Raw genomic sequence first — 26,939 nt, forward strand, 5'->3', positions numbered from 1 at the left:
AGCATAAATTTAGTGTCCATTGTTCTGACCTTGCTCCTCTCCTCCTCTTGTCCCGGGTCACGTGGCAGTTATGTTAGAGGTCCTCTTTAGCCTTGTAGAACTCAAGCCATAACCATCCCAGGAGTGCAGGGTGGCATAACCACACAGCACCCCTGGAGATGCAATGAGAAAACTTCCTATTTCAAAATGGTGAGCATCATGGGAACTAAAGCCCCCCTACCGTGGACATGTCCCCCAACCCATCATACCCGGACCCACTCCATGTATCGGCGGCCCTGAGCTTGGTAGAATAAAGAACCCTTTGGAACAAACTGTAGATTTGCTTATCTCTCTTCCCACCTTTCCTCTCTCACAGGCAGCCACAGCCTCACCTATTACATCACCACAGTCCAGACTGCTTGCCCCGGGCTACCACTCTACACAATTGCTAAATCCATGAACGATGTTCTTATTGCAAGGTATAGCAGTGACACCCGACAGGTGGAGACTGTGCGCCCGTGGGTGCAGGACCCTGAGGATCTCCAAGTCCCTGAAACCATCACTATCGCACAAGAGTATGAAGCCACGCACCAGAAGACTTTACAAGACATACGACAACTTTTCAACCAGTCATCTGGTAAAGTAAAAAAGTCCCACTATGTATCTGTGGCCGCCCCACCTGTGTACGTGGGTGTGTGGGATACCTGTTATATTACAATGTAGCTGGCATCATATAAGAACAGGCAAGGTGCAAGCTTGTGCCTTTTGCAGAAGTGCAAATAATAAATATTAGCAGCAGGTGCTCAGCAATCAGAGAAAAGCATGTCGGTGCAAAACAGGTGCATTAGATCAGGGGCAAAACAATGTGTCGCTCACCCCTTAGGGGAATTTGGGCATGGGCCTGGCAATGCTGTAATTGGACTTGGGGACAGAGGAGATGGTAGCATTTGAGATGGAGAGGTGAAAGGGGTCTGGATTTGGGCAAAACAATGTTTGAGAAAGCATGGAGAGGGGGAGAGAGGTATATTTGGGTGTCAGCACCCTAGTGGTGGTATTGGAGGCTGGGAGAGGGCGAGAGAGGTATATTTGGGTGTCTGTACCCTAGTGGTGGTATTGGAGGCTGAGGAAGTTGATGAGATCTCCAAGTGAAGAGGGTGTAAAGGGAGAAAAGAAGGGCCAAGCACAGACCCTTGAGGGACAATGATAGGTATAGTACATGAAGAGATGGGTAGTTGGAGTCAGAGACTTGGGGTCTATGCACTAAGCTTTGTGAGAGACAAAGTGGACAGAGATAAAGTACCAACCAATCAGCTCCTTACTGTTATTTTCAAAAAAACAGCCTGTAACATGACAGTTAAGATCTGATTGGCTGGTATGTTATCTCTGTCTACTTTCTCTCCAAGGCTTAGTACATAGACCTCTTAGTGGAAGAAATAAAGGAAGGTAGGGCTGCCCACAGTATCAATGGCAGCAGACAGGTCAGAGAGGATGAGTAGAGATAAATGACCCTAGGATTGGGCAGTAGGAAGAGGCAATGTCTTGTGTTTCTACAGCAGAGGCAGCAACCAATGTGAGGTGGGAATGTATCAGCTGAAGCGTTAACCCTTAGCTAGAATGTTAATACTTCCTGTTTACTGTATGTCTGACCCAATCTTCAGGCCATAACGGTTGATTAGCTCCCTTCCTGCTTCTTCTGTCTCAGGTTATTACGTGTTGCTCTAACACCAGCATGCACTGCACTTTCTTGCCTGTACAGATCAGCGGCAGCTAATGGAATAAATTCAGCCTAGGCACCTGCTGAGGTCCCTGTCTGAAGGATGTCTCCTAACTTAGGTAGCCGTTATTATACAACTAGCCTTATGTTCTTGTCGTTGACCTAATATGACTAATATTATGATTATGCATTTGGTTAGTTGCTAGTGCTCTTGCATTAGGACCAGGGTCTGGGAGTGTAAATTTCAAAGGATGTCCATTGACGGTGCATATCAATCCTAGTCTTATCATAACTTTCCACTTGGCCTCAGAGGAGCTAACACGTCAGCTACAGGTGTTGGACCTGTGTTGTCTATCTCGCGGGGACTGCAAGAGGCTAAAGGGCGTCACCTGCAACTCAAGCAGCCAGGCCAGTGTCAGGGGAGTTTGCAGTTCAGTGTGACATTGTCAGTGACTCTCATCCTGGGGTACTAGTACCACCAGGGGTACTCACTCTGACATTCAGAGGTACTCAAAAATATTTCAGTAATGGGGGGATGGGACATCTAAGTTATAATTAGACATATAGGGAAATCAGTGTCTTAGAGATCTGTAACCCATACGTCCCAATTGGACCTTGATAACAAACTTTAGAAGTCTATAGTTTTATTGTCACATATTTTTCCCGTCATTTTTGCAATATGTGAGAAATATATATACAATTATTTCTACTCTTCTGTTATTTTTTATATTTATTATATTCTTGTTTATAGCACGTTTACTGCTTTTATATATAGTAGAAGCATTCCGGAGCATGGTCCCGCTAGCTAACACCACCTATTATAACATCTCAACTCTATGGAATATGTGCTAAACACACCCTGAAATACCTACACATAGGTGGTCATTCCGAGTTGTTCGCTCATTATTTTTCTTTTGCAACGGAGCGATTAGTCGCTAATGCGCATGCGCAATGTCCGCAGTGCGACTGCGCCAAGTAAATTTGCTATGCAGTTAGGTAATTTACTCACAGCATTACAAGGTTTTTTCTTCGTTCTGGTGATCGTAATGTGATTGACAGGAAGTGGGTGTTTCTGGGCGGAAACTGTCCGTTTTATGGGTGTGTGTGAAAAAACGCTACTGTTTCTGGGAAAAATGCGGGAGTGGCCGGAGAAACGGAGGAGTGTCTGGGCGAACGCTGGGTGTGTTTGTGACGTCAAACCAGGAACGACAAGCACTGAACTGATCGCAGATGCTGAGTAAGTCTGGAGCTACTCAGAAACTGCTAAGAAGTGTCTATTCGCAATTCTGCTAATCTTTCGTTCGCAATTTTACTATGCTAAGATTCACTCCCAGTAGGCGGCGGCTTAGTGTGTGCAAAGCTACTAAAAGCAGCTAGCGAGCGTACAACTCGGAATGAGGGCCATAGTCCACCTGGTAACCACCAGCGTTGCTTCTCAATGCTTAATTCTGCTCTGTGTGATACATGTATTACCATTAAGGAAAATGTTTATTTGTGCACCCCACAGACAGGCACGTTTATCAGATAAAGTTTGGCTGCGAGCTGTATGACGATGGCAGCACTGGTGGATACACGGAGTTTGGATTAAATGGCAATGAGATCATTTTCTTCGACAAAGATGTGTTAATGTATATTCCAGCAACGCGTGAGGCTCAGATCATAGCTCAGAGCTGGAACTGCGATCGGTCTAATGTGTTGGCGCAAGAAAACTTAATGGAACGCGATTGTATTAACCGGATAAAGAGCTATATGTACCATGGAAAGCATGACCTGGAGAAGCAAGGTGAGAAGTTATAACAGTTTTTAATCCATGCGCATCACTAATGCAAATTCTAGTGCCCGCCCGGCTGGGTGTCCTGACCGACACATTGAGCCACCGATCGTTAAGTGTGTATACTTACGTGAATCGGTCACTCTGTTGCTGTCACAGTGAGTACATCAACATGTATGTCTGGTGTGTACCCAGCCTTGGGAACGTGGTCGCCTCTCTCCACGCTTTGATATATCCCCCCCCCCCAAGAGTGCCATACATTTGTTTGTTTATGGTTATTTATACCCTTTGCGCTTATAGTAGGGGTTTATTCAGTGAGAAATGTTCTGCTAAATAAATTATGTACAACAACTGGTTAAACCGGTAAAACAGTCAGCTGCTGGCAGAGCCGTAACTACCCTTCACCATTTATCTTTGTTGAAGCTCCTTCCTCATCTGGTTCTAGAGAAACCTGCCACTCACATCCTGCCGGGCCTTGTCATGGTTATCCGCCAGCTCGGTGCAGCTGTGTGTAGCCAGGTATTAATGCTTAGCCGTATGTTTGCTAGTGAAAGCAGGATCAAGGCACTTGTTATTGTATCCAGGGGCGGATTGGCCATAGGGCTCGCCATGAAGATTCCTGGCAGGCTGACGTGTCTGTGGGGCCTGTTTTGTGTATTGTCATGTGGCCCCACCCTCCACATGGCAGACAGTCCACTGCCCTCATTACACTGCATTGTCCCCATTCATTCTGTTATTCCATCTTTGCAGTACAGCAACTCTGCCATCCAGTGATGTTGCCATGGCTACACGGTATGTTATGCGCCTTGTGCTGCCCGTGTTGTGCCACTTCTAACAAATTTTACAGGGCTACTTTTAGTTCCCAATCTACTTATGGCCTGCAGCAAAAACGCAAGGAAGGCCACAATTGCGTACAGTCAGGCCATATAAGGAGGGACCATGCACACCTCAACAGACCCCCCGCAATCAAACCACACCCCCATTAGGGCTGCTTCCATAGATTTCCCAGGATGGTATTCAATCCCAATTCACCCATGATTATAACCGATGTTTGGTGGCATCTGCTATCACCGAGGAGGCAGCAATATCTCCAAAGGAAGAACAGAGGTGGAACAGCAATGACAGTTGACAGTTGAGTTGCCGTCACTGGGCTCAGCAGTTACACGGCGGGGGGTGTTTGAAGCCTTGAGGGGAGATGTGTCAATCCTTGGAGAGAAATAAAATGGAGAAATTGCCCAAAAGCAACAAGCCAGCTCCTAACCTTCATTTGTCTAGCACAGGCTTTGACGTGACAGATTGGTTGCTTTGGGCAATTTCTCCACCTTATTTCTCAGCAAGATTTGGTATATCTCCCCCATAAAGAAATAACGGCCCCAGTACCTTCATCCGTGGATTCTCTTCCTGTAATGGGTTGTGGTGTTTTAACAAGTTCTAAGGGGCTCATGTATCAATGAGTGAAAAAACTTGTTGCATATGATAAATGGTGTTCCAGCCAATCAGCTTACAGTTTTTTCAAACACATGACAGTTAGGAGCTGAGCACATGACAGTTGGGATCTGATTGGCTGGAGCACCATTTAACATGCGCAGCAAGTTTTATAATCCACAACAAGTTTTATTACTTGTTGATAACTGGGCCCCTAACTTATTTGAAAACATTCCAGACCCCTATGACAGGTAATGACAATGCCTACTGGCAGGGATTTAGGTAATCGTGGAGGAAGGGGATAGAGCACCAATGTTTTTCTTGCAAACACTCTGTAAACCAATTGGGGTCAGAGGTGTATCTAGACGCCATGGTGCCCCGAGCAGGGGTATGTTTTGGCGCCCCCTCCTGTGTACTGAATTGGGGGCCTGGCCATCATGTGAAGGCATGTTATATTTGAAAATAAACAATATTTAAAAATCCTAAATTGGTGACAGGACCAGTTCTAGACCTTGTGGAACTCAAGGCGAAAGTTTCCTTTGGGTGGCGCCATGTGTACAATGTGGACACTGCACGGCAAAGGAGCACAACTAAAATATAGGGATTAACTTCATGGGGAAGGGGTGTGGTCACAGAATAGTACCAATTCCCATTACACCGCATAGTAGTGTCCGTTATTCACATTACACCACACAGTAGAGCCACTTATACATGTTATGCCACAGTAGAGCCGCTTATACACGTTACGCCACACAGTAGAGCTGCTTACACACATTACGCCACAGTAGAGCCGATTATACATGTTACGCCACAGTAGAGCCGCTTATACACGTTACGCCACACAGTAGAGCTGCTTACACACGTTACGCCACAGTAAAACTGCTATGGAAATAGCTGTATTTTACTATTTACTTGTTTAATACAAATAAATTATTAGTAATAATAATAATAATAATAATAATAATTTATATAGTGCTCCATCTCCAATAGAATTCATGGCGATTAATTAAAAACACTTTGTATGCCCCGGCTGACCTGACCTCCAAAATCCCCAATCCCTTAATGAAAATAATGCCCCAGATGTAACCTCCCACAGACCTGATAATCCCCTATTCTCTCAATGAAAATAAATGAAAATAATGCCCCAAAGGTAACCCCCTATCCTCCCACACACACACACACACACACACACACACACACACACACACACACACACACACACACACACACACACACACACAACTGATCCCTACCCCAAAACTCTTAATAAACATAGGGCACCAAAACTGCCCCTCTCCCTGACTTGTTATTTCCACAATGTCTCAATGGAAATAATACCTTAGAACTTTCATCCCAGATCTGATAATCCCACTATGCTTCAATGAAAATAATGTCCCAGAATTAGCAGATAGTGGTATGCTTCAATGAAAATAATGTCCCAGAATTGCCTGAGGGGCAGAGAACTATGCCGCAGCAACCTAAGAGGTGCTGCAGCTGCCTGAGAGTCAGAGTAAGATGCTGCATAAGCAGCTGGGGCAGATAGAAGTGCTGCAGCATTAATGTAAAGAGAAGTGGCAGGGCAGAGGGAGGTGCTGCAGCAGCCAGGGCATAGAGAGGTGCTACAGCATCTGAAGTAGAGACATGTGCTGCAGCTTCCAGGAAAGAGAGCAGTGCTGCTGCAGCTGGGGAAGAAAGAGGTGCTGCAGCAGCTAGGGAAGAGAAAGGTACTTCAACATCTGAAGTAGAGACATGTGCTGCAGCCTCCAAGAAAGAGATGTGCTGCAGCAACTGGGGCAGAGAGAGGTGCTGTAGCAGCTGGGCTAGACAGAGCGAGGCGCCCTCTAACTTTTCCGGCACCTGGAGCTTGCGCTTCACCGGAGCCACCCTCGCTACACCCCTGCTTGGGGTTACCTGTAACTCTTGGTAACTGTGCTAGCCTGTCTGAGCCTGAATGTGGCAGAATAACTGTACAGGAAAGAACTATGTATTAGGTCAGCCGCACCATACTGTTGAAGAGAATATAGCAAAACCCTGCTGGTGTTTCCATTTTGCACTCAGAACTACAAGTAATTCTATTATTTAGCGGCTGTTGATGTCAGTTCTTCCTCAGGTGAAGGTCTCACGTCGTCAGTCACACAACAACACACAACTCTATTGCCAGGTGTACGGGTTTTACCCCCGAGCTGTGGATGTGAAGTGGATGAGGAATGGGACAGACGAGGTTCTCTCAGATAAGGCCAATCAAATCCTCCCCCATCCCGATGGCACCTATCAGATAACAGTTACCGTGGAAGTTCCGGCCGGGGAGGAGAACCGTTTCTCCTGCCATGTGGATCACATCAGCCTCGAGGAGATGCTCAGTGTCAGATGGGGTGAGTGTGACCCATTAATATGACATATCCCTAACCCTCCATCCCTGTAGCCTACCCCCCCTTCCCCCGCAGCCTAACCCTAACCCCCTTGAGTCACCTAAACTTAGCTCCCCCTCCCCCCGCCGTAAACCTAACCCTCCGGCTATAAAGTACTTACGGTTGGGATACCGGTTGTCGGGAATCAGGCGTCTGTCTCCTGTCCCTTTCGGAGTTCCGGTGTCGGGATTCTAAACGGTGTCTAGATTTTGACAGCGGGCATTGTGACCATATCCCTTTTAAAATGAGTTCCTCTAATGTCCGTTATGCTCCAGCAGAGTTAGTGGCTTATAGCATGCATATCTTACAATATAATAGAATCACAGATAATCTGTGTTGTTCAAAAGCAATGGTTTAGCCCTACCAAGTAATGTATATATCACAGCTGTTAGTCTAAGTATATTTGATAAAGTTTACCAGTTAATAGTTACAATGGTATCTCCCGGCTCCTGGTGCTTATCCATATAAGGTGCCTTATCCGTAGTATCCAAATGCTTAGGTTTAGCAAAGGGGTAGACTGTGGGTGAGATGCCAGCAAAAAGGTGTCCTGCAATGCCACCAACGCGTTTCTCCGCCTTACTCAAGGCCAGTGGCTTCCTCAGAGGTCCTCTGCAATGCCGTGCTGGGGGAGAAGATGGTTGGGTGGCTGGATGAGACGGACTCAGCCAGGAGAATGATGAAAGACAGGTCAGAGGATTTGGTTGAGTCAATAAGGAGGTACAGTACATGAAAGAAGGGACATAAGTGTGAACCTTGCAGCTTTACTAGTAGTTAGGACGATTTTAGGAAACACAAATGCAAGATCTGTCTCATTTGTTCTCTCCACGCTTTGTTTATTTTAGGCTTTTTTTAAAAAATTTTTTAAAGACTTACCTGTTGCCTTCTTTCTTTGTTGTTCTCTCCTACTAGTAGAAGCCAAAAACAGCAGATGGCGATTTCCCATTTATATTGGCATCTCTCTAGTGACGGCTATGGTCGTGTTTATCATGAAGATACTAAGAAAATCACTTAGGTGAGTAATTGACCTAAGGCCAATGGACATTAGAAGAACACTATATATAGAAGGATGTAGGTGTTTTGTTTTTTTCTTCACAAAATATGATTCCTTGGCCAGCCTTGACCTTTGTACTATACTGAAATGAGTGGAAAGGACCCAAATACAGAGGAGTTCCTTGTTTAGCAGGTACCTTCCTTTCTCGCCTCTGTATACTGTACTGTATATCCCATTTCTCTAGCATCCATAAGGGATATTGGGACAGAATTAGTATGATGAGGTACAGACGGGTCCAAAGGAGCCAGTGCACTTTACATTTCTTCCAATGGATCTGCTGGCTCCTCCCCTGTATGCCTCCTCCTACAGCTCAGTTTAGAAAAAAGTGCCCTCAGGAGAGGATGCACACTCTGAAGCTCCAGAGTTTTTCTTCATTTTCTTTTAGAGTTTTATTTATTTCGGTATGCTGCTTAGGCAACAGCATACCTGGACCGTGGGAGATGGGGGGGGGGGGGGGGGTCACCGGCCTCTTGAGGTGCAGAGCTGCTTCCCCGCTGCAGGAGACCAACGTCCTGAGGGGCTGTTTGTTCATCGGGGCATGGCGCCTTGGCTGTCGCAGCATGCCGCACACCCCTAACGCTGCCTGAAGGTGATCATCAGTGGTGAGTACCAACCTGGGGCCACACTAGAGGGATCCCGCAGTTTATTGTGCGGCTGAAAGCGCGGGTGTGGCGACGGGTCCCTCCTGGGGGGGACCCGCTATAGCCCCTGCGTGAGACTGGCTACTTCAGGTAAACCTAGCATTTATGTGTGGTTTTTACTATATTTGGAGACATGGCCAGTATAAATATACAAGGTAGCTCCGGCACCATGGCGGGGGGCGGAGCTACACAAGAGTGGGCTCAGCTGCATTTTGGTGCCTTCCTCTGCATAGCAGCAGCAGCCTCCACAGCTCCTCCAAATAGTCCCTGGATCGCTGGTACCGGGTAGAGAGGGGGAGAGACGCTATATTACTGCACAATAACATCCCTTTGAGGGATCTTATCAAATTAAACACTGTGTTTACATAAACGCTGACAGCCTCACTGGGGCTGTGCAGCGCTGGGTGCGTCTGGGTCCCCTCTTCTATGTCTCCTCTCACATACACTAGGGCAGGCTTGCATTATATCAATATCAGGCTGTGTTGTATGTGTATTGTATGTTTGTTTTCCGATCACAATGGTAAAACAGAAGTCATGCAGTGTATGTAAGGCTAGATTCTCTCATAGTTCATCTGACTCCATACCATATGAGCAGTGTAGTCAGCCATCTCTGAATGCTGATAACAATATGGGGGAGAGTCCAGAGCCCTCATGGTTGGGGGCTATTAAAACTATGATGTCTGATATGTCATCTCAACTCACTGCACATGTCAATAAGACTCAGGGACTGCAAAAAGCAGTGGCAAATCTAACTGCTAAACATCCCCCCCTGTCTGCTACAAGTGCACAAAAACGTGCTCTACCTGCACTCCTATCAGATACTGATGATGATATCCAGGATGTGGGGATGATGTGGACCCAGTCAGTGGGGATCCCACCCCCACTCAGGGTATTGAGCCCCCCATATTGGCTATTAGGGATGTGTTAAAGCTCCCCCTAGAGGATGCTAATAATCAGCAATCATTTTTTTCCCCACAAGATAAAATGGCTGTCACATTTCCTGATTCCAAGGAATTAGATGAATTATTTAAAATGGCCTGGAAGAATCCAGATAAAAAGTTTCAGGTGTCCAAACGGTTTTTGCATACATTCCCCTTTGACCCTGATGGCAGGAAATTCAGTCTCTCACCTTTCTAAAAAGGCGGTACTCCCTGCTCCGGGCTCCTTTACTGTAAAGGACCCGGCAGATAGGAAAATGGAGACGACTCTCAAATCTATCTACATTGCTGCAGGCGTTGCTCAAAGGCCGGTCATTGCAGGTTGCTGGATGACACATGCAATTCATTCCAGGCCAGATCAAATTAAGGAAGGTCTCTCTGGTGATATTACCTTAATTAATGCTGTTACTTTACTAACTCACATTCAGGACACGGCAAGAGTCCTCTGTGACTCCCTTAAAGAGATTGGCAATATTAATGCTAGGACCTCTGCTATGACTGTGTCTGTGCGCTGAGCCATACGGTTATTTCAGTGGATTGCTGATGCTGACTCCAAACGTAATGTGGAATCTCTTCCCTTCACAGGTGAATGGCTCTTTGGAGGTGAATTGGACGCATGGATTTCCAAGGCTACTGCTGGAAAATCCACGTTTCTCTCTTCAGGGGCTCCACCTGCTAGACGTACCTATACGGGACGCCTACTCAGTCCTTTTGGTCCTCCAGATTTTGATTTAGGGCCAGAGGGGCCTCCAACACAGCTAGAGGTTCCAGAGGAAAACCCAAGAAACCAGCCATTGCGGTTCTCAGGACCAGAACACCAGTTCTGCTCCTGCAAAGACTTCAGCATGACGGTGCCCGGCCACCCCGAGGTGATCTCGTGGTAGGAGCTCGGTTACGTCACTTCAGCCACATCTGGGATGGTTCCTGCCTCGATGCTTGGGTAAGGGACCTTATCTCTCAGGGTTACAAGCTAGAGTTCGACGGTACTCCTTCCCAACGGTTTTTCAAATCAGGCTTACCAGCTTTGGAAAGTACGCGTAGCACGCTACTACTGGCCATAACAAAGTTGGTCCAGTCCCAGGTCATTGTTCCAGTACCCCTATCACAACAAGGACGGGGTTACTACTCCAGTCTGTTTGTAGTACCAAAACCAGATGGGTCTGTGAGACTCATTCTGAATCTGAAGTCCTTGAATCCTTACCTCAAGGTTTTCAAATTCAAGGTGGATTCTTTGAGGGTAGTGATCGCAGGCCTGGAACAACAGGAATTTCTAGTGTCCCTGTATATCAAGGACGCTTACCTGCATAACCCGATTTGCCCTACTGAACGATCACTACCAGTTTCAGGCATTACCCTTCGGCCTGTCTACAGCTCAGAGGGTGTTCACGAAGAAATTATGTTTCAGCTCAGGGTCCAGGGGGTCAATGTGATTCCGTACCTGGATGATCTCCTGATAAAAGCGAGTTCCAGGGAGTTTCCATTGCTCCATATAGATCGCACTATCCAACTTCTGTCTCACCACGGGTGGATCCTCAATCTGTAGAAGTCCCACCTGGAACCGTCTCAGAGACTTCTGTTTCTGGGAATGCTACTGGATACTGTAGCACAGACTGTTCCTCCCAGTGGAAAAGGCGAGAACAATCCAGGAAATGGTTTGCTTAGTACTCAGACCTGTGGGTAAATTTACTAAGATGGGAGTTCTATTTAAGATGGGATGTTGCCCATGGCAACCAATCAGATTCCAGGTATTATCTTCTAGAAGGTGATAGATAAATGAGAAGTAGAAGCTGATTGGTTGCTATGGGCAACATCCCATCTTAAATAGAACTCCCATCTTAGTAAATTTACCCCCTGCTCGGGTCTCCATTCACCTTTGCATAGGATTATTGGGAAAGATGGTGGCCTTCTACGAGGCGATACAGTATGGAAGGTTCCATGCCAGACCCTTCCAATTGGACATCCTAAACAAGTATTCTGGTTCCCATCTGCAGATGCACTGAATGATTCAGCTGTCACCCCAGGCCAGGATTCACTCCTGTGGTGTCTAGTCTTCCAACCTCATGGAAGGCCGAAGCTTTGGGAGTCTGGACTGGATCCTCCTCATGATGGATGCAAGTCTAAGAGGATGGGGAGCTGTCACCCAAGGGGCACAGTTCCAGGGCAGGTGGTATGCCCAAGAGGCCCTACTTCCAATCAACATTCTAGAACTTCGGGCTATCCATAATGCTCTGCTTCAGGTGTCTCACCTACTATGGGATCGGGCGATCCAGGCGCAGTCGGACAATGCCACGGCGGTGGCATACATCAATCGACAAGGAGGGACAAACAGCAGGGCCTGCATGCGAGAAGTGTCAGGAATACTCCTCTGGGCAGAAATGCAAGAGCGCTGTCCGCAATCTTCATTCCGGGAGTGGACAACTGGGAGGCGGACTTCTTCGCCACGACCTCCACATGGGGGAGTGGGGACTACACCCTCAGGTGTTCCAACTGATCATCGACAGGTGAGGTTGACTACAGATCGACTTGATGGCCTCTCGCTGCTATTGCTCATGAACCAGGGACCCTCAGGCGAGCGCAGTGGATGCGCTGACTTCACCTTGGCCTTACCGGCTGGTCTACCTGTTTTCTCTGATTTCTCTGATCCCAGGGGTGCTCAAGCGGATCAGACAACAAAGAGTGGAAGCAATCTTGATTGCTCCGTATTAGCCCCGAAGAGCGTGGTACACGGCTCTCCTGGACTTGTCCGTAGCGGTCCCTTAGCCTCTACCACTAAGAAGGGATATTCTTCAACAAGGACCGTTCATCTACCCGGACTTACAGCGGCTTCGTTTGACGGCATTAAAGTTGAGCGGAACATCCTAGCTCACAAAGGGCTTTATAAAAAGGTAATTGCCACTATGGTGCAAGCCAGCAAACCTGTGTGTCAAAACACTATCATCATATCTGGCGGAGATATGTCTCGTGGTGCGAGGAACGCAAATATCCATCTGCATAATTCCACTTGGGAAGGTATCTCTGTTTCCTGCAGGCTGGTGTGGATAAAGGCTTGCATCTGGGATCCATTAAGGTCCAGATTTCAGCTCTTTCCATCTTCTTACAGAAGAAGTTGGCTCCTTTGCCGGAAGTTCAGACCTTCTTGCAAGGGGTGCTTCACATACAACCTCATTTCGTGCCGCCTACGGTACCTTGGGATCTGGATGTAATGTTACGCTTTCTACAGTCCTCCTGGTTTGAACCTCTGGCGACGGTAGAAGATAAGTACCTCACGTGGAAAACGGTGATGTTACTGGGCATGGCTTCTGCTAGGCGTGTCTCAGAATTGGGGGCCTTGTCGTGCAAAAGTCCGTACTTGGTCTTTTACGAGAACAGAGCGGAGCTCAGGACTAGACAGCAGTTCCTGCCGAAGGTGGTCTCCGCGTTTCACTTGAATCAACCTATTGTGATTCCGTCCGGTTCTGACAATGCTGCTCTTCCAGAGGCATTGGATGCTGTACGAGCCTTGAAAATCTATGTCAAGAGGACGGCTCGGATCAGAAAGACGAATTCCTTGTTCGTGCTGTATGAGGTGCGAAAAAAAAGATTGCCCTGCTTCAAAGCAGTCCATTGCTCGCTGGATTAGGCTTCCTGTCCAACAAGCCTATGCGTCAGCAGCCTTACCGGTTCCACAGTCTCTGAAGGCCCACTATACTAGATCAGTGGGTTCTTCCTGGGCGGCTGCCCGTGGAGTCTCGGCCCTGCACCTATGCCAAGCTGCTACCTGGTCGGGGACGAACACCTTAGTGAAGTTCTATAAGTTTGATACCCTAACCCAGGGGTGGGGAACCTTTTTTCCACCGAGGGCCATTCGGATATTTATAAAATCCTTCAGGGGCCATACAAAAATTCTCAACTTAAAAAATGACCCTGCCCCCCCCCCAGTAGGTCTGCCCCTTAGAGGTGCTGTGTGTGCGCGCCGGAGGCGCGCATGCGCCAAAAAAATGGGTGTGGCCAGTTAAAATGGGACGTGATACACATATGCCCCCAATATTGCAGTGCCAGATCCACAATTGCCCCCACAGTGCCAGGTATACAAATGCCCCCCACAGTTCCAGGTATACAAATGCCCCTCACAGTGCCAGGTATACAGATGCCCCCACAGTGCCAGGTGTACAAATGCCCCCCACAGTGCCAGGTATACAAATGCCCTCACAGTGCCAGGTATACAGAATCCCCCACAGTGCCAGGTATACAAATGCCCCCACAGTGCCAGGTGTACAAATGCCCCCCACAGTGCCAGGTATACAAATGCCCTCACAGTGCCAGGTATACAGAATCCCCCACAGTGCCAGGTATACAGATGCCCCCCACAGTGCCAGGTATACAGAGGCCCCCACAGTGCCAGGTGTACAAATGCCCCCCCACAGTTCCAGGTATACAAATGCCCTCACAGTGCCAGGTATACAAATGCCCCCCACAGTGCCAGGTATACAAATGCCCCCCACAGTGCCAGGTATACAAATGCCCCCCACAGTTCCAGGTATACAGATGCCCCCAGAGTGCCAGGTATACAGATGCCCCCATAGTGCCAGGTGTACAAATGCCCCCCACAGTGCCAGGTATACAAATGCCCCCCACAGTGCCAGGTATACAGATGCCCCCACAGTGCCAGGTATACAAATGCCCCCCACAGTGCCAGGTATACAAATGCCCCCCACAGTGCCAGGTATACAAATGCCCCCCACAGTGCCAGGTATACAGATGCCCCCACAGTGCCAGGTATGCAGATGCCCCCACAGTGCCAGGTATACAGATGCCCCCACAGTGCCAGGTATACAAATGCCCCCCACAGTGCCAGGTATACAAATGCCCCCCACAGTGCCAGGTATGCAGATGCCCCCACAGTGCCAGGTATACAGATGCCCCCACAGTGCCAGGTATACAAATGCCCCCCACAGTGCCAGGTATACAAATGCCCCCCACAGTGCCAGGTATACAAATGCCCCCACAGTGCCAGGTATGCAGATGCCCTCTCCCCTCCCCTCCGTGCTGCTTACCTTGGGACGCGGAGGAGAGCACGGCTGTCGGGTCAGGGCAGGGAGGAGAGCGCGGCTATGTCAGGCTGCGGCGGCGTGTACTACTTCAAACCAGCCGGTTCGAGAGCCAATCAGAGCTCGCGGACCGGCAGCCGCGGCTCCTGATTGTCTGCCGGTCCGCGAGCTCTGATTGGCTCACGGACCGGCGGCTGGTTTGAAGTAATACACGCCGCCGCAGCCGCCCGAGAGCCGCGCTCTCCTCCGTCTCCCTGTTCTAACAGCTGAGACACGCTGCCGCCGGACTGAGCGGCAGCGTGTCTCACTGACACCAACTGGTGGGCCGGACCAAGCGGCTTCGCGGGCCGTATACGGCCCGCGGGCTGGAGGTTCCCCACCCCTGCCCTAACCAAAGAGGATACCCAGTTTGGGCAGGCGGTGCTACAGATGTCTCTGCACTTTCCCGCCCGTTCTGGACGTCTGTTCCCCAATATCCCTTATGGATGCTAGAGAAAATAGGATTTTAAATACCTACCGGTAAATCCTTTTCTCGTAGTCCATAAGGGATATTGGGCGCCCGCCTCTGTGCGGTGACTTTCTGCAGGTTCTCTGTTACGTGTTCCTGTTCAGCTGTTACTGTTGCCAGACTTTGCTGGCTAAGTTTTGTATTGGTGTGCTGGTGTTCAAATCTCACCACACCTGTTGTTGTTATGTTCCTTCTCTCAAGTATGTCATTCTCCTTCGGGCACTGTTGTACCTAGAACTGAGCTGTAGGAGGAGGCATAGAGGGGAGGAGCCAGCACACCCAGTGGAAGAAACTTAAAGTGCACTGGCTCCTTTGGACCCGTCTATATCCCATCGTACTAATGCCGTCCCCAATATCCCTTATGGACTACGAGAAAAGGATTTACAGGTAGGTATTTAAAATCCTATCTTTTACAGGAGACACTGGTGACAAATAATTTTCAGCTTCATAAGGATAACTAATATATAATTTGGACCCTTTTCAGGGGGATAAGCACATTTCTTATAGACACAAGTCTCCATCTAATACAGGTTGAGTATCCCATATCCAAATATTCCGAAATACGGAATATTCCGAAATACTGACTTTTTTGAGTGAGAGTGAGATAGTGAAACCTTTGTTTTTTGATGGCTCAATGTACACAAACTTTGTTTAATACACAGTTATTAATAATATTGTATTAAATGACCTTTATGCTGTGTGTATAAGGTGTATATGAAACATAAATGAATTGTGTGAATGTAGACACACTTTGTTTAATGCACAAAGTTATAAAAAATATTGGCTAAAATTACCTTCAGGCTGTGTGTATAAGGTGTATATAAAACATAAATGCATTCTGTGCTTAGACTTAGGTCCCATTGCCATTATATCTCATTATGTTATGCAATTATTCCAAAATACGGAAAAATCCCATATCCAAAATACCTCTGGTCCCAAGCATTTTGGATAAGGGATACTCAACCTGTATAAACATTCAAAGACACGACTGTGACATTCTCTACACTAACCAGGTGTTCCGCTCGTTGACTAATACATTAATGAGCCTTATTTAGAAATATTTTAGGACAAAAATGTTAATCGTTTAAACTAATTAGCGTGCGGTCCTGTAGCGGTATAAGCCGTGGCTTTGGGGTGACTTCGCAATACATGTGCACCCACAAAAGTAGGGGAGGGGGCAATTCTAATAAGCAGAATGGCTCCTGTCTGCATCTGTGTATGGGTGAGGTGGGAGACTAAGCTGAGTTACAGAAAGCTATGATTATGGATATCATATCGCTGCATCCCTCGGACTTTCCCCTTGGACCTCCCCTCCAGGATCTCCCAAAGGTGAGCCTGAAAAAGCAGGTAAGTATGAATAAGATCACATTCTTAGAAAACCTTGTCTAGGTGAACCTTGATGCCTCTTGATCCATAACATGGGCAAAACCAGCTGCCCATAAGTAATTAACAGCTTTACAGAATTATACCAGGCAGGGACAGCCTGCCCATCTGGCACCTCTGGCAAATGCCATAAGGGCAAATGTCCTGATGAGTCGGTCAGGCCACGCAGAGACCAGGAACGCAGTGGCCAGTATACAAAACAGTACACATAGCACTGGATCGCAGTGACCAGTATACAATTCAGTCCCAATGCCCCTGTCCTTTGATGGGCGTCTTATTTATCATTTCTTCAGTAGGGGGAGCAGTAACTCTACCCTTCACCCCTTCTCCGGCTATGCCACTGATCTGCTGGATTGTTTATATAACAGGTAATAAGTTCTCAGAATATGTGTTTATTTAGGTTCCATTAGCTCATTGGGTATATGGGTGTCTGGCAAGGTCCTACCAACAATAAAATACAAATGTATATCTATAAATCCATTTCTGCAGCCCCCAGAACTGTGCATCCCCAGGCTCCTGCCTCAGTAGACTTGCTATGTAAAGATACCCTGCAATACAATAATTACATTTTTCTTCACTTTCCAGGAAGAAATATAACAAGAAAAGAGGCACAATGCTTCAGACCACGTTTGCTAGACCACTCGTTTAGGCCAAGTACCATCAGGGCAATGGCGGAGGTGTCTCTTCCCTCACATGATGGTGACTGGTTTATACTTGCCTCAGTGTCAGTGCAGGCCGACCAAGAGCCCAACCATACTTTATAGGAGATGAGCAAATCTGGAAATGAAAATATTCTAATAAATAAATAAATAAGAAGTGTCTGGTGTTTCCTTATTCTGTAAAAGTTTAAGAAAGTCCACTCCAATCATATGTACTGCAGGGGTCCATCGCAACGATATCAACTGAGGAATGGAACCAGTACAGGGCCTGGAATGTGCCTGGTCCTCCATCTCCTTGCCCCATCAGTAGGGGGGGGGGGGGTTTCATATAGGTTACATGAGAAGGGACGGCTAAATTGCCAGATAATACAGATGGAGTGGAGCGGGCAGGCCTTTCCCTTGTGATGAAGTGTATTTACTGTCATACTATACCTATTAATCTATAGTAATACACCTCACATATAACAAGTGACAAATTGCTGATAGCAAACATACAGTAAAGGAATTATACTGTTGTATTACATTAACACCATGCCGACAGTTGTCTCTCAGTCATTCGCCCTGACAACCACTGCTCTATTGAGGGGCAGGATTATTAGTTTTTGCGGTTATCCCACCAAAATAAAGATCTCTTATTGTCACATGACAGAGGGAGACATATAAAGGGTACGGGGTGGCTCTGGGCTGGCATATAAGAGGTATGATGTGGCTCTGGGCTGGCATATAAGAGCATTAGGGGGCTATGAGGCATATAAGAGGTATGAGGTGGCTCTGGGCTGGCATATAAGAGCATTAGGGGGCTATGAGGCATATAAGAGGTATGAGGTGGCTCTGGGCTGGCATATAAGAGCATTAGGGGGCTCTGAGGCATATAAGAGGTATGAGGTAGCCCTGGGCTGGCATATAAGAGCATTAGGGGGCTCTGAGGCATATATAGGGGCATGACCGTGCTCTCAGGTGTGAGGTCTTTATTAGAGTGGTTTCATGATGGCCTGAAATCTGACAAATGGCTGTAACACTTTTATGGTTTTGGCCACTCCGCATGTCCATGACCCCAGATGCTGCGGTGCAACTGCACATGCACAAACTGCCGGCTTCTATGGATTGCATCGGCTGCAGCCCATAGAAACCATATTGGACTGCGCAAAAGGCAGGGAGTGGCATCCTATAAAAATCCAGCTCTCTGATTATTGCAGTCAGGTCTGGCAGTCCTGGAAGAAGGAGACACCTCCCAATGGGACTGCCTTGTGTGTCTGTGACTGACAGATGGGACTTCCAATAGGAAGTCACTGCCAGTAACAGTGAAGTCAGTGCAGTCACAGACTGCATCTGGCTTCACTGACACTGGGTGGCAGATTTTACCTGGGGTGCGGGTCCTGCAGCCCATGGGGAAAATCTGCTACTGCTAACTATAATTTACCCTCTATGTATCTTAATATCCACAACCCTTACTCTTCTCACAATCTATAAATTAGTCACTAAATTAATATTATGATGATGACGAAACTGACCTAAAGATGTATAGCCAATTATCTATCTAGTTTTATATATATATATATATATATATATATGGAAAAAGCAGATAAGATCGGAGCGACCACCGGTGGTAAAAAACAGTATAAAACTAGAGATAAATATTTATAAGCAAAGGCAGGATTTATTTATAACGAACGTAATTAGTTAAAAAGTACTTTTAGACACACATGGCAACATATAAAAAAATGCGTATTTTTCTAAAAAAAAATTTTTGTTTAAAAAGAAACCATAAAAATATTCAGAAAAAAGGCATAAAAAAAAAAAAAAAGGGGGGATGAAAAGAATATGAAAAAACACACAAATGTGTACTAAAAACAGGTCCTCATAATCATAATATAAGTACCATACGAGGCATTAGTGTATCTAAAATTAGTTAAAAAAGAGAAAAGGGACCCCTTGATGAAGTCAGACCAGACGAAACGCGTTGGGTGATTCCTGCTATTACTGAAAATCCTCAAGTTAAGCTGTTTATTCTATTCATCAGTTCTCTTTTTTAACTAATTTTAGATACACTAATGCCTCGTATGGTACTTATATTATGATTATGAGGACCTGTTTTTAGTACACATTTGTGTGTTTTTTCATATTCTTTTCATCCCCCCTTTTTTTTTTTTTTTTTTTTTTATGCCTTTTTTCTGAATATTTTTATGGTTTCTTTTTAAACAAAAAATTTTTTTTAGAAAAATACGCATTTTTTTATATGTTGCCATGTGTGTCTAAAAGTACTTTTTAACTAATTACGTTCGTTATAAATAAATCCTGCCTTTGCTTATAAATATTTATCTCTAGTTTTATACTGTTTTTTACCACCGGTGGTCGCTCCGATCTTATCTGCTTTTCCCAAATTCCTTTCATCCTACACACGTACAAGTGTAGGTTTTATTTAAGATTGAGCAGACGCCCCATAAAGAAAGGGGAGTGGTATCTTAGAGATCAAACATTTCACAGGGGAATATAATAGACATACTGTGAAAAATTATTTCTACTATTTTTTGGCGCTGTCAGCTCACCCTATATACATATATATATATATATATATATATAAATATATGTAGGGGGCATGGGCCCTCATATCGAGTTGTTCGCTCGCTAGCTGCTTTTAGCAGCATTGCACACGCTAGGCCGCGACCCTCTGGGAGTGTATCTTAGCTTAGCAGAATTGCGAACGAAAGATTAGCAGAACTGCTAATAAATAATTATTTGCCGTTTCTGAGTAGCTCCAGACCTACTCACAGATTGCAATCAGCTCAGTCCGTTTAGTTCCTGGTTTGACGTCACCAACACGCCCTGCGTTCGGCCAGCCACTCCCCCATTTCTCCAGCCACTCCCGCGTTTTTCCCTGAAACGCCTGCGTTTTTTAGCACACTCCCGGAAAATGCTCAGTTACCACCCAGAAACGCCCCTTTCCTGTCAATCATTCACCGATCAGCAGTGCGACTGAAAAACGCCGCAGGATCCACAGCAAATCTATTACGCTTTTAGTTAAATAACTAAGCGCATGCGCCCTGCGTGCCTTGCCCATGCGCATTTAGCAACAAATCGCAGCATAGCAAAAATCGGCAATGAGCAAAAAACTCAGAATGACCCCCATGGTGCGGCGTAAATGGTCATTGCGGAGTGTGATGACACGATTCCATCAGTATGGCTCTGCTCTCTGCAGGGCCGAAACTAGGATTTTCGTCACCCGGGGCAAGGCAGTAATTTTGCGCGATCCCAGGTACTGGAGCTCACTTGCACAGCATAGGAGCCAGCTGCGATCAGACAGGTGGGTCAGATCAGAGGCGTAACTAGGGTAGGGCGAGTTGGGCACGTGCCCTGGGCGCCCTGGCAGGCCCAGGAGAGGGGGGCGCCGCCGGTGTCCAGGGCATCATGCCCCACTCGCCCCGTTAACCCTAAATGTGAGGGGAGGAGAAAGCGCAGGGTCTCTCCCTCCCCTCACCGCCGCTGGGAGCACTAGCAGCGCTGCCAGCAGCGCTGCCGTGTCCGGTCTCCGGCGCTAGCCAATCAGGACTTGCGGACCGGCTCCTGATTGGCTGCCGGTCCGCGAGCTCTGATTGGCTAGCGAACCGGCGCCAGACAGTCGCCGGCGTCCGGAGACCTGAAGCAGCAAGGGAAAGGAGAGGCGATGCGCTGCGCTCTCCTCCCCTCACAGGTGAGTGACGGGGGTCCGGCGGCGGCACGGGGGGCCTGGCACTGTGGGGCATTGTATCCAGCACCGTGGGGCACTGTAACTGGCACTGTGGGGCACTGTGGGGCATGTAACTGGCACTGTGGGGCATGTAACTGGCACTGTTGGGCATGTAACTGGCACTGTGGGGCATTGTATCCAGCACTGTGGGGCACTGTAACTGGCACTGTGGGGCATGTAACTGGCACTGTGGGGCTGGGGCATGTAACTGGCACTGTGGGGCATGTAACTGGCACTGTGGGGCATGTAACTGGCACTGAGTGGGGCAATGTAATTGGCACTGAGTGGGGCAATGTAATTGGCACTGAGTGGGGCATGTAACTGGCACTGTGGGGCATGTAACTGGCACTGTGGGGCATGTAACTGGCACTGTGTGGCATGTATCTGGCACTGTGGGGCATGTAACTGGCACTGAGTGGGGCAATGTAACTGGCACTGAGTGGGGCAATGTATCCGGCACTGTTGGGCAATGTAACTGGCACTGAGTGGGGCAATGTATCCGGCACTGTTGGGCACTGTATCCGGCACGGTGGGGCACTGTATCCGGCACTGTGGGGCACTGTAACTGGCACTGTGGGGCACTGTAACTGGCACTGTGGGGCATGTATCTGGCACTGTGGGGCATGTAACTGGCACTGTGGGGCATGTAACTGGCACTGTGGGGCATGTATCTGGCACTGTTGGGCAATGTATCCGGCACTGTTGGGCAATGTATCCGGCACTGTGGGGCAATGTATCCAGCACTGTGGGGCATGTAACTGGTACTGTGGGCATTGTATCCAGCACTGTGGGGCACTGTATCCGGCACTGTGGGGCACTGTATCCGGCACTGTGGGGCACTGTAACTGGCACTGTGGGCATGTATCTGGCACTGTGGGGCATGTAACTGGCACTGTGGGGCATGTAACTGGCACTGTGGGGCATGTATCTGGCACTGTGGGGCATGTATCTGGCACTGTGGGGCATGTAACTGGCACTGTGGGGCAATGTAACTGGCACTGAGTGGGGCAATGTATCCAGCACTGTGGGGCATGTAACTGGCACTGTGGGGCATGTATCTGGCACTGTGGGGCATGTATCTGGCACTGTGGGGCATGTAACTGGCACTGTGGGGCATGTATCTGGCACTGTGGGGCATGTAACTGGCACTGTGGGGCAATGTAACTGGCACTGAGTGGGGCAATGTATCCGGCACTGTGGGGCAATGTATCCGGCACTGTGGGGCAATGTATCCGGCACTGTGGGGCATTGTATCCGGCACTGAGTGGGGCATTGTATCCAGCACTGAGTGGGGCATTGTATCCTGCACTGAGTGGGGCATTGTATCCGGCACTGAGTGGGGCATTGTATCCGGCACTGAGTGGGGCACTGAGTGGGGCAATGTAACTGGCACTGAGTGGGGCAGTGTAACTGGCACTGAGTGGGGCAGTATAACTGGCACTGAGTGGGGTAGTGTAACTGGCACTAAGTGGGGCAGTGTAACTGGCACTGAGTGGTGCAGTGTAACTGGCACTGAGTGGGGCATGTAACTGGCACTGAGTGGGGCATGTATCAGGCACCGTGGGGCATGTATCTGGCACCGTGGGGCATGTATCCGGCACCGTGGGGCAATGTAACTGGCACTGTGGGCCATTTTCAGTGGCCACACCCCTTCTGGAGCGTAGCCATACCCCTTCTTGAGTGTGGCCACGCCCATTTTTTTGGCTGCCCAGCATCTCCGGAGATGCTGGGCTTCCCCCAGAGACGGTTTCAGTGTGCTGTCGGCTCCTCTGCTATGACAGGAGCCGGGTGCTGTAGCGGAATTTCACACTGCAGCACCTGGCTCCTGTCACTGCGGAGGAGCTGACATTTGGTGTCACCCCCTCCAGGTGTCACACCCAGGTGCGGGCCGCACCCCCCGCACCTGCCTTGTGATGCCACTGGGTATTGTGTGTAGAATTTGGAGGCAAAAAATAGGATTTTGATAACCTACCGGTAAATCCTTTTCTCCTAGTCCGTAGAGAATGCTGATGACGACATCAAGACCATGGGGTATAGACGGGATCCGCAGGAGACATGGGCACTCTAAAGACTTTTCATTGGGTGTGAACTGGCTCCTCCCTCTATGCCCCTCCTCCAGACCTCAGTTGTAGGAACTGTGCCCAGGGAGATGGACATTTTGAGGAAAGGAATTACTTAACTAGTGGTGAGATATCTACCAACTCGCACCCTCAACCATGCCGCACACATGGCATTCAACATAACACACGCCAACAGGCATGAACTAATTGCAGCAACCAAGATAACACAACTTGTGTAACTGTAGTAACTAAACTGCAGGTAAAGTACGGACTGGGATGGGCGCCCAGCATCCTCTACGGACTAGGAGAAAAGCATTTACCGGTAGGTTATCAAAATCCTATTTTCTCATATGTCCTAGAGAATGCTGGGGATGACATCAATACCATGGGGTCTATACCAAAGCTCCAGTATGGGCGTCAGAGTGCAGATGACCCTGCAGCACCGATTGACCAAACTTCAGGTCCTCATCGGCCAAGGTGTCAAACTTGTAGAACTTAGCAAATGTGTTTGACCCTGACTGACCAAGTAGCTGCTTGGCAAAGTTGTAATGCCGAGACCCCCTGGACAGCCGCCCAGGATGAGCCCACCTTTCTAGTGGAGTGGGCCTTTACCGACGTCGGTAACGGCAATCCAGCCGTAGTATGAGCTTGCTGAATCGTATTTCTAATCCAACGTGCAATAGTCTGCTTGGAAGCAGGACAGCCAATCTTGTTGTGATCATACAGGACAAACAGAGCCTCTGTTTTCCGTATACGAGCTGTTCTAGCAACATAGATTTTCAAAGCCCTAACCACATCTACAGACTTTGAATCAGTGAATGTGTCAGTAATTATTGGCACCACAATAGGTTGGTTTATGTGAAAAGCAGAAACCACCTTTGGAAGAAAATGTTGGCAAGTCCGCAACTTTGCCCTATCTTCATGGAAAATCAGGTAAGGGCTCTTGTGAGACAAGGCCCCCAATTCAGACACCCGCCTTGCGGATGCCAATGCCAAAAGCATCACCACTTTCCAAGTGAGAAACTTCAACTCTATCTTTTGCAGAGGCTCAAACCAATCCGATTGAAGGAGCTGCAATACCACGTTAAGGTCCCATGGTGCCACTGGAGGAACGAATGGAGGCTGGATGTGCAGAACCCCTTTCACGAAGGTCTGAACCTCTGGAAGAGAGGCCAATTGTTTTTGGAAGAACACTGACAAGGCCGAAATTTGGACCTTGATTGATCTCAATCGTAGGCCCGTCTCCACACCATCCTGCAAAAAATGGAGAAAACTTCCTAAGTGAAACTCTTCTGTAGGAGCTTTCTTGGATTCACACCAAGACACATATTTTCTCCAAAATACGGTGGTAATGTTTTGACGTTACTCCCTTTCTGGCCTGAATAAGGGTGGGGATGACCTCCTTAGGAATACCCTTCCTGGCTAGGATACGGTGCTGAACAGCCATGCCATCAAACGTAGCCACGGTAAGTCTTGGTATACACACGGCCCCTGCTGCAGCAGATCCTCCTGAGGAGGAAAAGGCCGAGGATCTCCTATGAGTAACTGCTGAAGATCTGGGTACCAAGCCCTTCTTGGCCAGTCTGGGACAATGAAGATTGCTCTAACCCTTGTCTTTCTTATGATCCTGAGTACTTTTGGGATCAGCGGAAGTGGAGGGAAAACATACACTGAAGAAAACACCCACTGGGTCACCAGTGCATCCACTGCTACTGCTTGAGGGTCTCTCGACCCGGAACAGTATCTCTGAAGCTTCTTGCTGAGACGAGACGCCATCATGTCCATTTGAGGAACTCCCCAAAGACTTGTCACCTCTGCGAAGAATTCTTGGTGGAGGCCCCACTCTCCTGGATGGAGATCGCGTCTGCTGAGGAAGTCTGCTTCCCAGTTGTCTACTCCCGGAATGAATATTGCCGACAGAGCTTGTAGACGTTTTTCTGCCCAGCGGAGGATTTTTGTCGCCTCTGTCATTGCCGCTCTGCTTTTCGTTCCACCCTGCCTGTTTATGTATGCGACTGCTGTTACATTGTCCGCCTGGATCTGCACGGGCCGGTCTTGAAAAAGATGTGCCGCTTGTTGAAGGCCATTGTAAATGGCTCTTAGCTCCAGCACGTTTATGTGAAGGCAGGCTTCTTGATGTGACCAACGTCCCTGGAAGTTTTCTACCGGAGAGACTGCTCTCCAGCCTCGGAGACTTGCATCCGTGGTTACTAGGACCCAGTCCTGAATGCCGAACCTGCGTCCCTCTAGCAGGTGAGAGCTGTGCAACCACCACAGGAGCGAAATCCTTTTTTTTTGACGACAGGATTATCTTTCTGTGCATGTGTAGGTGTGACCCCGACCACTGGACACTGGAATACTCTGGCATGGAACCTGCCAAACTGTATGGCCTCTTAGGCCGCCACCATCTTCCCCAACTACCGAATGCACTGATGGATCGACACACTTGATGGTTTCAATATCTGTTTTACCATTTTCTGGATTTCCAGAGCCCTTTAAAGCGGAAGAAATACTCTCTGAACTTCTGTGTCCAGAATCATCCCGAGGAAAGACAACCTTGTCGTCGGTTCCAACTGTGACTTTGGGTAATTTATGATCCACCCGTGTTGTTGGAGTATTGACAGGGAGAGGGATATGTTTTGTAATAACTGCTCCCTGGATCTCGCCTTTATCAGGAGGTCGTCCAGATATGGGATTATATTGACTCCTTTCTGATGAAGGATGACCATCATCTCCGCCATCATCTTGGTGAATACCATCGGCATCGTGGAGAGACCGAAAGGTAACGTCTGGAATTGGTAATGGCAATCCTGAATCGCGAATCTCAGATAAGCCTGGTGAGGAGGAAAAATGGGAACATGCAGGTAAGCATCCTTTATGTCCACTGACACCAAGTAGTCCCCCTCCTCCAGACTGGCAATCACCGCCCGAAGTGATTCCATCTTGAACTTGTACCTTTTCAGGAAGAAATTCAGATTTTTTACATTTAGGATCGGTCTGACCGAGCCAACCGGCTTCGTAACAACAAAAAGGCTTGAAAAAAACCCCACCCTTGTTGTGACAACGGTACCAGGACTATGACCTGGTCTTGACATAATTTTTTGGATTGCCGCTGTTACTGCTTCTCTCTCTGGCGGAGAAGCTGGCAAGGTCGATTTGAAAAATCGTCATGGGGGAACGTCTTGAAACTCTAGTTTGTATCCCTGGGATACTATTTGCAACACCCAGGGGTCCAGGCCAGACGGAATCCAATCCTGGCTGAAGAGTTTGAGACGTGCTCTCACCCGAGCGGCCTCCCGCAAGGGAGTTCCAGCGTCATGCTGGGGATTTGGCAGAATTAGGGCTAGACTTTTGCTCTTGGGAACCTGGAGCCGGTGTGGGCTTCTTTCCCCTTCCTGCAAAGAAGGGGGAACCTCTCGTCTTTTTGTATTTATTGGGTGATAGGTCTTTTTTGCCGGTGCAGGCGCAGAGGGCAAAAATGTTTACTTACCTGCGGTAGCTGCCGAGACTAACGCATCCAGGCCATCGCCAAATAAGGCCTCACCTTTATATGGGAGAGCCTCCATGTTCCTTTTGGAATCTGCATCCACGTTCCACTGGCGAATCCATAACGCCCACCTAGCCGATACTGCCATGGTAGCGGCTTGTGAA

The 26,939-nt window shown here is 48.1% G+C and overlaps 3 protein-coding genes across 3 annotated transcripts in view; 1 reads left to right on the forward strand and 2 right to left on the reverse strand.

Annotated features, from left to right (window-relative positions):
• The window catches only part of TAP1 (transporter 1, ATP binding cassette subfamily B member), a 209,578-nt gene that overhangs the window by 130,320 nt on the left and 52,319 nt on the right, over positions 1-26,939 (reverse strand). The gene's annotated exons all lie outside the window — the stretch shown is intronic.
• LOC134949551 (putative nuclease HARBI1) overlaps positions 1-26,939 on the reverse strand; it is a 144,337-nt gene that overhangs the window by 10,854 nt on the left and 106,544 nt on the right. The window lies entirely within an intron of this gene.
• Positions 359-26,939, forward strand: part of LOC134948034 (major histocompatibility complex class I-related gene protein-like) — a 33,839-nt gene continuing 7,258 nt past the window's right edge. The window contains exons 1-4 of the mRNA XM_063935793.1: positions 359-616; positions 3,201-3,476; positions 6,989-7,261; positions 8,207-8,309. Coding sequence (XP_063791863.1) covers positions 436-616; positions 3,201-3,476; positions 6,989-7,261; positions 8,207-8,309 — 833 coding nt within the window. The 5' untranslated portion in view covers positions 359-435. The remainder of the gene's footprint in view (positions 617-3,200; positions 3,477-6,988; positions 7,262-8,206; positions 8,310-26,939) is intronic.

Source organism: Pseudophryne corroboree, chromosome 8 (genome assembly GCF_028390025.1).
Source record: "Pseudophryne corroboree isolate aPseCor3 chromosome 8, aPseCor3.hap2, whole genome shotgun sequence".
Taxonomy (NCBI): Eukaryota; Metazoa; Chordata; class Amphibia; order Anura; family Myobatrachidae; genus Pseudophryne; species Pseudophryne corroboree.